Source organism: Scatophagus argus, chromosome 20, assembly GCF_020382885.2.
Source record: "Scatophagus argus isolate fScaArg1 chromosome 20, fScaArg1.pri, whole genome shotgun sequence".
Lineage (NCBI taxonomy): Eukaryota > Metazoa > Chordata > Actinopteri > Scatophagidae > Scatophagus > Scatophagus argus.
In genome coordinates, this window is record NC_058512.1 from 15,233,529 (window position 1) to 15,249,906 (window position 16,378).

Here is a 16,378-nt window from a genome sequence, read left to right on the forward strand (position 1 = left end):
CAATGTATAATATTATAGTTTTTTTCAACCACATGTTTGCGGACTAACCAACTTAAAATAACAAACACAATATCATAATGAGTGTAAGCAACTAATGTGGTTATTGTTCGTATTCACAGCTGTCAAGCTAGCATGTTAATGCTGAGAAATTTTGGCTGCACTTTGACTGCCATTGTTGAGTGACAAACTGACTAAAAGCTTTGGCAAAATCCCAGCCTTGTGGAAGATTCCTTTGGTCACGTGCAATGAGGGCACAGGCAGAGTGTGTCCAGATAGGCAGGTACATAATATAGACAGGCAGGTAGGCTGTCCAATCACGTCATTGGGACCAATTGAAATGATTGGACAGGCTTTTGGCAGGCCTGTAAAACACCAGATTAGTTTTTTCTTCTCTTCTTTCTTTTCTGGTGAGAGCGTTTGATGTATTTATCATTGTCAGGATGTAAAGACAGTTCCAACAAACAGAAGAAAGAGTTGTTTCAGAAATACATTGCCAACTGTACCTTTACAAAGTATCCCCAGAATAAAGTCAGTCATCTTCTACACCCAAGTAAATGAAAAATCTATTTTTTATTGTCAGTGTACACCATTGTTGGCCCTATTCACAGTCACTTGCCTATTACAATAAGAAGAGACGGGACAACGATCTTTGTAAAAGCTACACAGTTGAAAAATGGGATGAAATATTGAAAGACTGCCAAATGACTCATATAAACACAAGACAGATTAATCCAGTTTAATGTCTTACACTGTACCTATAACTCTTGTTTTAAATTACATCAAATCTACCCTCAGTACTTTCTAAATGTCCAAGATGCAATGAAGAGGATACAGATTTGTTTTCATATGCTATGACCTGTGAGAGATTGGAGAGCTATTAGAGCAGACATCAATACATCAACAGCTCAGTAACGTACCACACAGAGATAAGCTGAAACTCTTTCAGGCTATTGTGATATTTTGCCTCACAGCAGTTTAGATCTGCCTCAAGTATAATTGTTTCATTTGCTATAAGCCATACATGTGACTATGATGGAAGTCCGACTTGCATGCCACACGACAGCAATGGTGGAATAAACTCTTATCATCATACATACGGTGTGAAGGAGAACATGGAACTCCTCTGGAAATTTCTACTACTAATGTTAGGGGTTAAAGTACAAGTAAAAGATAGAGGAAAGAAAAAGTGTGAAATTAAAATCTAAGCTGTGCCTGATGGGGATGGGTTATGCAGGTTATTGAAAATGAAAATTAATTTTAAAAAATATCAAATATGAAATACAACAAATGCATGTAAATGAGGAAAAATTGAAAATGCATCTCACTGGCTGGACAAACACTCTTGTCTATCTGGTCTGGTTTTATGCGGCATTAAAAAAATGTTAAAAACTGCACTGAAGAGGAATGCGTCACTCTGACAGACTATAACTCATCTGCTATCATTTTTTTGCCATTTAGATAATGTTAGATTACTCTTTCCAGAACTCCCAAGTTACAAATCAACAAACCTGCTGGGCAGACAGGGTAAGAGATCAATAGTCACCTCACACCTTGATTTTATTTTCAGTGTTATATATGTGGCAACAGGGCTTAAAAAGCAGGACAAATACTACTTGCAGGTACTATGTATTAATTTTGTTTAAAATACTGTCTTTTATTTTCTTTTGTGTAAAGCCAACAAAATGTACTTCAAGTCATGAAGGAATGGATGACCCCTACCTCCTTAAAAGTATCGTGCTCTTACATGACTAAAGCCCGCTATGAAAGAGCAATTATAGACAAAGTGAGTAAGCTTCTTTCCATTTCCTGTTTTACACCATGTCAAGCATCACACCTCACCTATGATTACCCTGTCTGGTATCTCTTGGTCTGTTATGTTTTTGTCAAAAAGAAAAGAAAAAAAGCTTTATAGTATACGATGAGCATATTGACAAATGCACTTTCAGAGAACTGAAACCAAGGAAAAGTCACTGGTTTGGGAAACACATGCTGGACAGTGTTGTGACAAAATGAGCTGTGGGTTTGAAAACTGCAAACAGAACAATAATTTTAATTTGATATTTATGCCACAGCAAGTCGGGAAGGCTGTCAATATTCCTGGGACCATGTGCTGTCAGACATACCAATGTAATTCCTCTGCAAAATAGTCACATACAGCTACTGCGGCGAGGTGCTATAATCCCATATTTATCTTGTCCTTATACCGTGTCCACCTCCAGCACGTGCGGCATTTGAAAGCAGCTAATAAAGGCGGCTTGACATTCCACATGTCTCATGTATACATAATCATGTGATCTCTACAGCAGTCATTACTGAGCAGGTCTATAAACTTAAATGTACGGTATATATGACTGACAGTTTAGAGGTTACTTAGGGCTTTCAGACTGACTTCATCCAGATCAGCCATTAGTCTACTCTAATCCATCCATGTGGCAGCACTGCAGAAAAACACAGCCAAAGCTCAGATAATGTGACTTAGACTGAACAGTATTAGGCTCATGGTGATTATTATTCAAAATGTGACCATGGCGACCGTGAGATTCTAAAATGCAGTCAAACCTGAGACATCATGCCAAAACAAAATATTTCCCCATGCGCCACGCATCAGAAGAGTCCTGGTTCTCTAGAGAAAATCAGCAGTAGGAGTACGAGTAGGAGTACAGGAAGAAGTCAGAAATAAATTCCACAATGTATTATGCAGTGCTGTGTCGGTGTAATCCAATGATACACAGTAGCATATTTGCATATTCTACATGTATTTGTCCTTAAAGTGGACTGTAGAAATCTGTAACCTAAAAACTTCTATGAATCCGTCAAGGGTGTATTAGAAACAACAAATACTAAAAACATTCCGTCTGATTATATATTTTTGACCACATACCAATATATACCAACAATTTATTTTAATTTGAATTCAAGCAACATTTTCTTAAAAAGAAATATATTAATAATGTGAATTTGATACAGCTACAGCAGCTCAGAAGCTCAGAAAACACGTCTCTGAAATGCTGCCTTCAATTTGAGCAAAACACAGAAGTTTTATCACGATAAAGAAGCGCCCCCCAAAATCCCAGATGATATCCTGTCTCATATCATGATATCAAAGTTGCCTTCACAGGGACGGAATAAGAGATTAATTTAGTTTGAGATTCTGTTACCACTCTGTCATATGATGCAAGAGGGAGAAACAGAAATGTAAATCACCGTAGCTCCCAGCCAGTCAGGCACATAGACATCACAGAGAGTGAAGGAATTGGCAGGCAGACACGCAGACAGACAGACAGGCAGAAAGACAGATAGGTGTTGGACAACAACTGACCTTTGATCTTCACTTTGGTCACACGAGTCACGTATCCCTCAGAGTTGGAGGCGTGGCAGGTGTACTGTCCTGCTGACTGCATGCTCACTGCTTGCAGAGATAAGACTCCTTCCTGGTAAATATGATATGACAGATAAAGTGAGACGTGGCTGAATACCAATAGTACACACAAATACTGTATACAATAGACTGATGTATAAATAAATTTTGAATATAAACAATTTAAATTATGTTTAACATGAGTATTAAGTACAGTCATTTTCATTTAACTCCACAGCTACTAGTTGTTTTGCAGATTAAGATTTTAAAGATTAAACCAGTGTTTTATGATGTTTTTGTTTTGTGACCCCTTATAAAAAGTAGTGTGTAACTTTGATAGGACTAAAATGTGTGTGTATCTAGTTCTACTTAGCTCAACCTTGATCTGCTGCAACATTAAATGTTGCTTATGCACGACATGTGAGTATTAGCAACGTAGTAAGTGATAAAGTCATAGGAGCCATTTTTCTGCGGAGCAACTACTATCTTTGTATTATTTTTGATATTTTAACTAAAGTTTGATGTAGAGATTGCTGTTGTGTTGATTTCAGGACAAGGTTCTTGTGTGTGTGTGTCTGTGCAGGTGTAGAGCAAGAAAGTGAGGGAGAGATTGTAGATATGGTGGATTTTATGGATCAACAAAAAGCTCAGACATTTAAAAAAAAAAAAAAAAAAAAACCACACACACACACACACACACTCTTGTATAAACATACCTGATAATTCACTCTTTGAATCACACTGCCATCTTTTAGCCAGGTGATGGTTGGAGTCGGGCTGCCATTAGCACCACAGGAAAGAAAGAAATGACTTCCAACCAGAGCCTCCACCAGAGGAGGCGGAGCTTCTGTGAAAGTGGGTGGGGCTATGAAAGAAAAACATCAGGGTGAACATTTAATTACACTTTTCACCAATCTATGAAGAAAGTGTCTACTTGACTGGCACACGATAAATCTTTGGTGTCCCTTGACCATTTTTCATCAGTTTACATGGAGAATGACAGGATCTTGGTCTTGTTTGTTAAACAGCAGGACATCAAGTTACATTATTGTTTCATATACCAAAGTAAAAATGTCAGATACACTGCCTTTCACGATTTATTACAATTTTGTAGGACTCACACCCTTTTTGCACCTTTGCATAACGGTCAGAAAACATTGGATTTTGAAAAGGGTTTTAGTATTTTTCTTTTTAAAAGAAGAAGAGTGATTTTTCCTTTATTATTTGAGTTAGAGGCTGAGATGTCTGTTTCAGTGCCTGTAGTCAGCAGAGACCCAGTGAAACTCTTATCTAAAATAACAAAAACACCTGCCAATATTTAGTGCTGGTTGGTAAAAAAAATAACCTTTTGCATGTAAATAGATGTAGTCACACACAAACAACTGTGCATTTCCATTCTGCAAAGGCCACTGAAAATCTCAAATGTTCAGCCAGACTGCAAACAATAGGATGTGAAGAGGGTATCTGCAGGGCACATCAGTGAAGTTACATCCAAGGCCTCAAGCACACAGTCATAATCTGTTTTAATTCTCATCTCTAACCTGACGCTCACACGTACCAACTCGGTGAAACTGTCTCACCTCGCTTTGATCTGCAGCGTGCACTGGAGCTTTGTTCTGTATGTTTGTACGTAGAGTCATAGCAAAGGTTTTCTCAAATACAGATAAACTTCAAAGCACAAAAATAATGATGCATATTTCATATTTAGATGTATTATTCAAACCTATCAATAAGTATGATGGTAACTTAAGGCAGAGATGATTCTTTCCAAAAACCTGCATGAAGAAAGTCAAAAGCTGTCCAAATTACCTGATCCGTCTAGAAAGTTTCAAAAAATAAGTCTTTAAAAAGTAAGGAAGTTGAAAAGTTGTTTGAAGGCAAGTTGTTTTTGAAAGTTTTAAACGATAGATAGATATTTAGATAAGTCAGCTGTCACAAAATGATGTTTAAGCAGTAGTTTAGTAGAATAAATTATGATGGGCATAAGATATTTATAGTTCATACAAACACGTGTTTAATAAGAGTAAACTGCTAAATGAGACAGAAAAAGAACCTCACATAGATTACATACTTTGACCAAGATGTAAGCAGTCATTGAAATTGTGTCATTGTACAGAAATTCACTGAAATAGAAGATCTATAAAACATGCTTCCACAGAGCAGAGAGTTCCTCCTCCAGAGAGAGCTGGACTCAAACAGGAAAAAAAAGATGACCTGCTGCCAAAACTTTAATCTCTAACAGCCATTAGGAAAAAACTATGTGTATATATAATGTAATATATAATGTGTGTTGCATCTGGATGATGAAGGTCATCTCTCTTGCTGACACTGGATGCCACCAAATTGCAAACTTGCTTAGTGCATCTTCAATATTGAACTGAAATTAAAATTCACTAAGTTTTATTATTTTTCTGCAGCGACAGCACCTCCTTACGGGCCTGAATTTGGTTTCAGACTGACTGTGTACTTTAATTTTTAATCCCATCTGTGATTTCAGCACTCCTTGCATTACTCTACATTATTCACATCACCAAGTGTTGAGGTTGCAGGACCAATTTCTAAGAGTTCTGATGGTCTGATCACTTTCTATCACCGCAAGGGAACCCACTGGCAGACTGAACACCAGCTGGCACCAGCTATATGTGATGGGGCACCAACACACAGTAAGCAGTGATGTATTTATGGTGAAACAGTTACAAGGCTATTTATCCAGAGGTACATAGAGACCAACAGATGTACTAGCATGAAAGGCAGCCTCTGTGGCATTGTATTACACTTTCTCCAAAGAAAAGACATTCTGGAGAAAACTCTGGTTTTCCTGCACACTGGCCCACCAAACACAGGGGCAACAATAAAGGACCCATTAAGAGAGATAGATAGCGAGATAAACACGACTTTAACCTCCTTTCTTGGTGTTGAAATAACATGACTGAAAATAGCGGTGTGGCTCTGTACTAGGAAATAGTATGATCTGCTAGGAAACCAGGTTAGCTAGGTGTCACTGATGAAAAACAAACTTAATATCACAAAAGGAACAGATACATTATAATGGACAAAAGTATTGGAAAGTATTGGGAGACACCTCTTTATTACTGAATTCAGGCATGGGATGGGGCTGTTTTCCAGAGGTTGGGGTCGGCCCCTTACTCCTTTTGAAGGGAAATCTTCATCCTAATGCGATGTTTCCAACGCCCCTTTTCTATTCCAGAATGACTGTGCCCCAGTGCACAAAGCAAAGCTCCATAAAGACAAGGCTGGATTAGTGACTGGTCCACACAGAGCCCTGACTTCAACCCCATCCAACACCTTTGGGATGAACTGGACTGGAGATTGTGAGCCAGGCCATCAGCGCCTGACCTCACAAATGCTTTACTGCTTAAATGGGCAAAAAAAATCCCTCCAAAATCTTGTCGACAGCCTTCTCACAAGAGTGGACCATCTCATATTGTACCTTAAATCACTGTAAAGCCTGCAGCACTATAGGCTATAGGCCTTTTTTCTGCTGTACGTTGTGACAGTTACACTGAAGAGCACTGACTGACACACCAGACAAGGACCATTTTATATACCAGGACCAAATCTTATTTACATTCACATTTGGACAGCTGATTTTGCTTCATGACATGACATAAAAAATAAAAGAAAATAAAACCACACATGCACACAAACACATTATTCCATAAAACCTCACCAGTTACAGAAAGCAGAGTCTGGGTGCCGTTTTGCAGCTCATCTGTGGGTTCATCCAGTAAGAGGATTCGACACTCATACAAGCCCTGGTCATCCAGCTGCAGATCCTCCAGCCTCAGGGAAGTGATTCGTACCAGAGACACCCGCCCTGTGGAAAACGACCGCAGTTTAAAAGGTGAGAGGGCAGGGGCATGGGGCATGAAACAAGCCAACTGCAGGTGATGCTGATTCCACTTGTCATTTCTCAGGTCTGAACTGTGTGTAACTGTTGGAGTGTGAAGCATTGCTGTACTTAAAAGAACATTGTCCTCGAGCCTAGCCCGAAACGACTGATCATAGGCACACGCACAAACACACACAAACAACAGCCAACACATGTACATGCAAACTGGGAAATGTGATCTCCTGGTTGCCAGGTGACAATTCCCTCGAGCTGGAGCATAGCTTGCAACATCAACACTTTATCTTTTCCAGTCTGCAGCCCACATCTTCCAGTGTCCATCTAGTGTTCACACTATCACAAAAACAACCGTCCAGGGGCTTCATAGCAAGTAACAGTATGTCTGAAGAGAAGCTGTCAATTAAACACTTATGTATGGACACGCAGTCCTCTCTCTGCAACATGTTAACAGCAAACACACTGCAGAGTGGAAGCCTCAGTACCACTGGGATCACTGTGTTGTGATGGTAATTATTAACAGAGGCTCTGATTTCTGGTGACTGTGGCAGGGAGGGACAGTCCTGACAGTCAAAAAGAGCAGGAAGTTAGAGGTAGGTATGTTGGCAGCGATAACACGCCTTATTTACTTTTCCAAGCTGCCAAGGGGGGGGTGGGGATTTAGCGAAATACACATCAGCATACACTCAGGGGATTAGGGCTTTTCCAAATCCTAACCTTTGACCCCTGGTGTTTTTTTCCTCCTGTCTTTCATGTTTAGTGGCTGTGTGTTATGTAGGTCACTATAGCACCTTAGTAAAAAAAGGTTGTGCTGAGGCAGGAATGGTGTGGGGCTGTGACAGTGCGTCATCAGATAAAAGGGAAAAGGAAGGGTGGAGGTGAAGTAAGAGCATGACTTACCGCCTCGCCTGCCACCATTTGAAAAATGCATGATTGCAAGAGATTTAAAATCGAGGTAAATTGAGTGTGAGGCCGGCTGGCAAATAAAGAAATAAACCAGAGGTATTAAGAACCTTCAGTCTCTCAACAACACAAGCGCTAGTGAATACAAACAAATCAGGTAATTAGATAAATTAAACTTGGAGTTAAACATTTCCTATTTCTTCTTGAAATCCAAACTCACCCATGACTACCAAAGGAATCAAAAAAAGAAAGTTATCTATGAAGCAGTAATTCATTCAAATTAATGACAATAACAATAACATATCTTTGATAGGTAAAGATTGTTTATTATAAAAATAAGAGAAAAAGGAGTTATAATTATTGACTGGAATATCTTGGGCAGAATATGCTGCAGCACTGATTTGGTTCCCTCTGAGTTGTATTGGGAAACCTGAATTACACATTACTGCACTCCACTGCCATTGGCCAGTGCCGCAGCGGCCATGCAGCCTGCTCAATCTGCTCAATGATTTTTGATTAAATATTTAATTGAACAGCACTCAGGAATTTGGGACCAATGAAGCATTTGACTTGAAGTGTATGATTATGGATTAATGTTGTTCTATATCGTACAGTGATTCTTTTTTTTTCTTGTAAAATTGAATGATGTTGATGTTGTAGAAGCTGATTGCAACCCAGTGGGGCTGCCCCTTCAACAACCTCCACAACTCACCTCCCAAAGCTGGAAATAAGGTTAGTACTACTAAGTATTCATTCATTTATATTAATTTAAATTCATTTATTTATTTAGCTTTTAAATTTTCATTTATTAATGTATTATTTATTATCTGATATCATTTACACTCTTGTACAAATCTGAAGGTGGACCTGTTAGGACCCTTAGTTCTAAACAGGGGAAATCTTAATGCAGCGTGCAATATGCGGTGTGCTTCCAACATCATGACGACTGTTAGGGGGAAGATCCTTTCCTGTTTTAATATGACAATAAACCAGTCAAAAAAGCCAGTTCCATAAAGAAATGATTTTCCCAGTTTAGTGTGGAAAAACTTGATTGTCCTGGAGAGTGTCCTGATCTCAACCCCATCCAACACCTTTAGGATGATGGAACACCTATTATGAGCTAATGCTGTTGTGTCTGAACGAGAGCAAATCCCTGCAGCCAGGTTCCAAAATCTTGTGGAAAGCCTAAAACCAGAGGAGTAAAGGCTGTTAATAGCTGCTTGTTAATGCTCATGGTTTCAGAATGAACGACAATCACATATTGGTGTAAAAATTCACCATTTAATACAAAAATTAACTTTCCTGTACCTGAAGAACATTTAATCATTAGCCATTTTTACAATCGTGCGAGAGTTATTAAGCGTACTCAATAATAATTCATATTTAACAGATGCTATAATGCTCCCACAGATCATGATGCAAGTAACCAGATGCGACTGCTACAACAGGGACTGAAAACAACACTAACAACAGGTAAAAGCCCCTCCCCCACCACCAACACTCACTCCTCCTCCTCCTCCTCCTCCTCATGTTCCCTGTCCTGCTCACCACCCTCCAAACCTATTAAAGCAACCAAATAGCAGTTTTTTGACTGGTCCAAGCTAAACAATAACCCCTATCAGTTCATTTCATGCACAGACGCACTGACACACCCACATCCATACTCCAAACCCACTCACATACACCACTGCCAAATGCATTTATTTGCCAAATCGTTTCCAACTAAGTCCCCCAAAGGCTTCGTCCTTCAGTACACTCTCAGGTGACAGAGAAACACTAAACCATTCAGTGCTGTCACGAAATACTATTCTTTACAAACGAATATGTTGAAAAGCCTGCTGGTTTTAAATCAGAACTGAATATTAAATTGCTTTTCAAGGAGATATCTTCTGCATTCAGCTGAATTACCTTTGTGATAATTAATGTGACATGAACCAAAAAACATTTTGAAGTGGGATGAAGTGAGCAAAACTGTTAAAAAAAAAAAAACCCACATCTTCAAAATTATTTTTAATTAACTGGCTTTTTAATTATTTCAACAAAACTGGTATTTCTGTCCCTTAACTTTATTTTATATACTGTACGGCTGTGATGTAAAAAATCTGCATTTTCTGTGAAATGATTATAGGTTACGGATGCTTTGTAAAGTTCGTTCAGGGGTGTCAATTTCCTGACAAAAGGGACATTTTAAAAGCCACAGAGTGTGCTTTCTTTCTCTCTCTCTCTCTCTCTTTCTGTTTTATTCTTAGTGAAGGATGCTCCAGAGGTATTGATTATCTTTCTCCCAAAATGGATATGTAACATTTTGGAAATGAAGCAGTGAAATGATAAAAAAGCCTTCTGGGGAATCACTGGGATAGTGTCTTGTTTGGTTGGACGATGCTCTGTGAGAAAAATTATTTAAATTCAATACCATTTTGTACAACACGGACATTTATGTCCCTGAGACTGTGATGTGTCAAGGGCAGGAAGCCCACATCGTCTCTGAGAGATGTCGTCAGCTCTTGGCAAGCTGCACAGAGCCATTCGGGTTTCGGTTAGAGAATAAAGCAGATAAGGTTTCACTCCACGCTGGTCTTTTGAAATTTGAATTGAGGGCTTTCTGTCTATCAGAAGCAGAACTATTCGCCACTGTAACGAACATGAGCAATCCCAATGCAAACTCTGTCCATGCAGGAAAGAAAACACATCCATGTTAGCTGTGTGTAATGTGTTACGCCTGCACACAGTCTGTTCATGCTGATTGTGATGGGATTTACGTGGGAAGAGCTTGCTAACAGTGTATTTATACAGCTGTATTTTTATATAGTCAGCAGCTATATGGGTGCTGAGGGAGTGTCTGTCCTCTTCCCAGAGCAGACTCTAATCCTTTGATCTTTACTGCTCTATTACAACAAATACATTTAAACCCTTTTAGCACTTAACACTCTCAGGGGAGCAATCTGAAGGAAATCTAATGCATCTCACACTCAAACAGTAAGAATATTGATGTCGGAGGTGGACTGCAATCAGAAAATTTTATCAATTTAAGAGGGAAGAACGGTGGAAGAAACTGAACCATTTGGGTTAACCATAAGAATCAGAACACTAAACAACGGTTGGACTCTGGGTCCTGAAGCCAAACTGCTGAGACACCAGAGAACATTCACGGCCTGAGGAGATGAAATCCACACCAGTCGTTCCATCTCTAAGGCGTTAGTTTCCCATGCTGCACCTGTTACTCCCACACCAGCCAGTGCCTGTGAGAAAGCCTGAGCTCAGCATCAGATTGGACAAAGCATCTTTTTCAAACCTTTTGTATCCATTAAGAACAACAGTTTGTCACCGGAGAGGCATGTGATTAGCATACCTGCCTTTTGAATAAAGGTGCTTTCTGCTACCATGAATGTTGTTTTAGCAGACTGAAGTGTGCAAGAAGTGCAACTGAAATGCCAAATGATAGGCATACTTCAGTTTTTATGAACACTATTGCCATGTTTTTTATGAAACTAAGATGCAGAGTAATCAAGTGTGACATCAGTATACGTTGAAGTATCGTCTTCAGACAGCAACAAAAGGCTACTGTCTTTTATGAGGCCAGGCTGGAATTAAAGTCTGCCCTGTTCTCACTTACGATAATTCATCAGCCAAGGTTCACCCTGACTTTATTGCTATGTAAATGTCTGTATCGTATTTCCTGCTAGGGTTTGGTGAGGGAGCAGCATTCAACTCAAATGAGAAAGGCCTTGGCTCAGATAAAAGCGGGTTCTGATCCTTTGACAAACACACGCCCAAGTGCAATAATTACTGCTATTTATTGTGTGCTGGTAAAACTAATGAAACTGATCTTATTTTTTTTAATGGATTGTACTAATATAGTGGCCTAAAGGATAAGAAAGGTGACATTCTACTCCTTTCCTATTGTCAACAAATCCTAAAATCAACAATAAATTGAACCCAAACATAACTTGTTTGAGCTCCATTTTTTAAAGGTTTACATCTTCAGGCTTGAGGCCTTGTGCCACTGTCAGGATGGTAGGAAAGTATTGATGTGAGTGCTGTTGATTTTGGTCTTTTCATGGGATTTCTTGACAATAACAAAACTATACAATAACATCAGTTTACACCAAGTTTACCTCTATTATAATTATTGTTTAGAATTTAGCCATTTACCTTTCTGTGCACTGTATATGGGCTACTTTTATGACAGGGCATTCTTCTTGATAATGAACAAAAAAAAAACAAGTTTAGTGTACTGATACATAACTGATGTTATTATACCTGAAACTTTTCAAAGCACTTGCAGTCCTACAGTTCTTCATATCCCTAGTGTCCCATAGATAGTGAAACAGTGGCTGGTAAGAGATCAATTGATGAACTTAAAAAAAAAAAAACAACAAAAACCAAGCATAAGTTCCCAGAGCCTGAGCTGATGCATTTTAATTGCTTATTTTGTCTGAATAACGAAGCCAATCAGTTCAGAATAAAAAGAAGAGTTTAGCATATACAATATATAGCATATATATATTGTGTATGTATATATATACATATATATACATACATAGCAGTACCTAAAATTATTTTTCAGTTATTTCAACTGTATATTAGTTCTCTGCTGTTCAACTTGTGGATTAACCCCCAGCCCACTTCACTTCCCCTTAAGTATCTGATGAAATCTATTCACTCCACACTGCCTGAGAGTATCACATACTTTATCAGCTTGTCCCAGTTTATCAATGAAGTCATATGATGTTTACAATAAATATTTGAAACTCCACAAAATAGAAAGATTCTGGATGTCTTGTGTATAATTTTCCCCAAAGTTCAGCCAGACTTATTTGGTATCTTTGAAAACTTTGGAACATCCACTAGAATTTAAAATGAAGTTCCGTTGATTTGAACAATGTTTAGCTGCACATGATGATGTAATGACCAAGTAATAGCTGTTGCAGATCCTTTTAAATAGGGTTTAAGTGGTTAAATCTCTACTTGCTATATTCATATCTGTTGGTATTTAAGTTGCTGAAAACATATGGCAAGTGGTCATTTGAAGCCTGCTATGTGCTCCCACCTGAATGTTAAAGAGTAAGAATTAATTTCACTCTTTGAAGTGGTATCATCATGCCCGTCCAAGCAGTTTCTTTCAAAACCTGCATTTTAGTCAAACCTGCACGTGGTGCTCAAGCAGAAATTCAAAACAGTATCGGAAAGGTCAACAGGTTGGATTTCTCTTCAGGCAGCTCCATGGAAAAGAAAATTTCTCTGACAAAAGGAAGATCTGAGCCACCCAGACATGCTTTCCTTTTGTCCACACTAGTCCCATTGTTTGCGACTTTAAAGGATAACAGGAGCTACATACAGGTATTCCTGGTCCATTGAGGATCTTTTTCCCCATGGACTCTCTTTGTTCTCGGAGCTGTGGGCACCAGGTGAACAATAGAAGATGATGCAATGTGAGAGTTTCAGCTCATACAAAAGTAGCTCCCACTGAGGCTTGCTTGAAAGGCCATCAAGATCTGGTACTGAATATACTCTGAGACACATATACTGGTCACATTGTCTCACTCAAAGAAACTGGGACTGAAGCATATGTGTCATAATCATCCTCATTCTAAATATTTTATGAATATTAGTTAGGATTTTTTATGTATCGGCCATCTTTTTTTTTTCTTCTAATGTGTATTGATTTATAGATCCTACTGCTGCTCCTGCACATCTCCCAACTAAATGGACCAATTTGCTTTACAGCATTACAAAGCAACTCAACTACATCTTGAAGACAACTGTATTGTACGGTTTATTATGTCATCTATTTTAATTATACTGTAGCTGATAATTATTTGTGTCCCAGTTCAGACCAATTTCTCAACAAATGAGCAGTAAGCTATTATGAACTTTTGCAGGCTTTCGGCAAATAAACAAATAGGCCCCTGTCAACACGTGGACCTTGTAAATGTTTGAGTAACAGGGGAGATCTAAAACATCGTCCACTTTTTGTGTCACGGATAATAGATTTATGTCCCATTTATAAAAAATAGAAACAATAAAAAAATGGGGGGAAAAAAATAAGACTTCAAAAGTAGAACCGTGAAATTGATAAATTACCTTATATGGACATCATGTATCCAACAACAACTGTGGTCAGTATGACCACAGTGGCAGTCAGAGGTATAAATGTTCCAAAATATTGTGTGTTTTATTTTAATATCTTCTATAGGCTTCAGAAGTCCTCAGCTAAAAGACTTACAGGTTTTATTTAAACAAAGTTATCCGCATTCTAAAAACCCGAACAGTCTGTCTGACCCAAGTGATAAAAGCCCTCTCTTCTACACCATCTTCAAATGTAAGCTCAGTGAACAACCCATAAAACTACAAAAAGTAAGTCTGAATTTGTAGAACCAGCAAGTATAATAGCACAGTATGCTGCTTCAACAGCTGACAATTCTAGCAATGATACAGAACGGCAGGGATGCAGGTGAAATTAGATCAGTTGGATTATGTGTTAAGATCATTGCCAAAGTAACTCACCCTCATATTGTGGATGGACACGGGGCAGGTAGGATCCGAATTTGATCAGGATGGGAATGTCGAGTCCCTGTCGAATCCATTCCACCACATGTAGGGACGCTGAGGACACAGCGGGTGGATCTGATGGAGGAAAGCTACACTCCAACTCCACCACACCTCCAGCCTTTCCATGCACCTCTGGCCTCGAACCTTCTGTGATCCCTACTGAGTTTATCAAAAGCAAAATGACAAATTTTGTTTAGTTTACTATTGTATGTGAATAAAATGGATAATTATATATATGCAAACACATGCACATCATAGAATAGATGAGATGAAAGGACAGTTAGATGCATTTTTCGAATCAAACCGTGGGGATACTTACAAAATAGGCAAAAAACAGCCACAACAGCAAAAGTCTGCAAATACGATCTCGCTGACCCCATATCTGTCACTCATACAACCTGCAGCATGTTCAATCTGTTGGCAAAAGAGACACAATTGTCACAATCACATTACTTCCTTGGCTGCATGCAAGAAGACAGCCATCTGTGACAGATTTCCAAAGTAAAAAGGCTAAAGCAGAGCTGTCGCTTCTGTCATTATTATACAGACAGGGGGAGAGGAGCGTTCAGATTTTTATACAGCTTTCCAATAACTGGAATTCATCCCATATCATTACACAAATGGGCAGAGTTGCCTCTGCTGCCAGAAAACTCCCTGGCCCTATATCCTTTTCGGAAAGTAAATGTCATAAATGTCACATAAATCTTTTGAGAGTCACGTGCAGAGTGACATCTAAGTGTTTTATTTAGAACACATCAGTGAAGATGTTTGGCTGGAGCATCCAGACGACTCAGCACTCAAGGAGAGATAAGTAGGGCTGATTGGAGCACAGGCTACAGCAAGGCACACAGGAGAGCAACTTAATGTCAAGATACAACGGCTGATCCAGTCCAGGTCAAACCAACCCCTGCTTCCATTTTCTCAAACCTCTAAGCCAGAGTGAGGAACTCAACATAAATCAGATTTAAGGTTCACACGCACTAAAAGTCATCTGTTATTTTTACGGTCACTCACTTCCTGTGATAGAAGCTACCAGCTACTCAGTGAAATCACTCCCTAAAGTAGTAAACACCACACATGCTGAAGTCAGATCTTCTCTTTTACATAGATGTTCAGGTATAATGCAGGACGCTCACAGTGCACCACAGCTGCAGCAGGTTAAAGGTCAATTTAAACTATAAAATGGGCCAACTTCTACAGCCCCAGTCCGGCCATACTTTATTTAGCCAACATCTATAAGTACACCTCATGAAGCTGACCACAGTACACCTATACAAACAGCATTGGTGAACAGGGAAAGAGACAAATACTGCATGCTTAATCATGTGTGTACACCCACAAAGGAAAACTTCAAAAGTGTTCCATCTCTGGAAACTGGAAACCACAGCATTTACACATGACACTTACTGGATAATGCTGAATGCACTATTAAGAATTATTTAGCTAAAATGCTAAGCTAACAAGCAACAGTAGCACAATAACAACTACAACAACTAACAACTCATAAAACAAGAACCAACAACAAAAAGCCACAAATCATTCTGATAAGAAACAGCTCACCATTAGTGAGTTACAGTTAGACTGACAGGCTTGTTTCATTTGTGGCTGCTGCAAAGTGGTGATGTGTGTTAATTTGTTGAATGCTGCTACAAAGTGCAACGTGAAGATCAGCATAAACTATGCAACTTTATACAACA

General features: G+C 38.9%; 1 protein-coding gene across 2 annotated transcripts in view; it reads right to left on the bottom strand.

The window, feature by feature from the left end:
- igsf9a (immunoglobulin superfamily, member 9a) overlaps window positions 1–16,378 on the bottom strand; it is a 51,825-nt gene that overhangs the window by 29,197 nt on the left and 6,250 nt on the right. Inside the window, exons 2-6 of one of the 2 annotated variants that reach the window (XM_046374871.1) lie at window positions 15,001–15,095; window positions 14,637–14,837; window positions 7,050–7,196; window positions 4,075–4,223; window positions 3,320–3,431 (exon numbers count right to left, since the gene is read on the bottom strand). In XM_046374871.1, coding sequence (XP_046230827.1) covers window positions 3,320–3,431; window positions 4,075–4,223; window positions 7,050–7,196; window positions 14,637–14,837; window positions 15,001–15,061 — 670 coding nt within the window. In that variant the 5' untranslated portion in view covers window positions 15,062–15,095. Of the gene's footprint in view, window positions 1–3,319; window positions 3,432–4,074; window positions 4,224–7,049; window positions 7,197–14,636; window positions 14,841–15,000; window positions 15,096–16,378 lie in introns of both variants that reach the window. The other variant, XM_046374870.1, reaches the window with a different exon arrangement.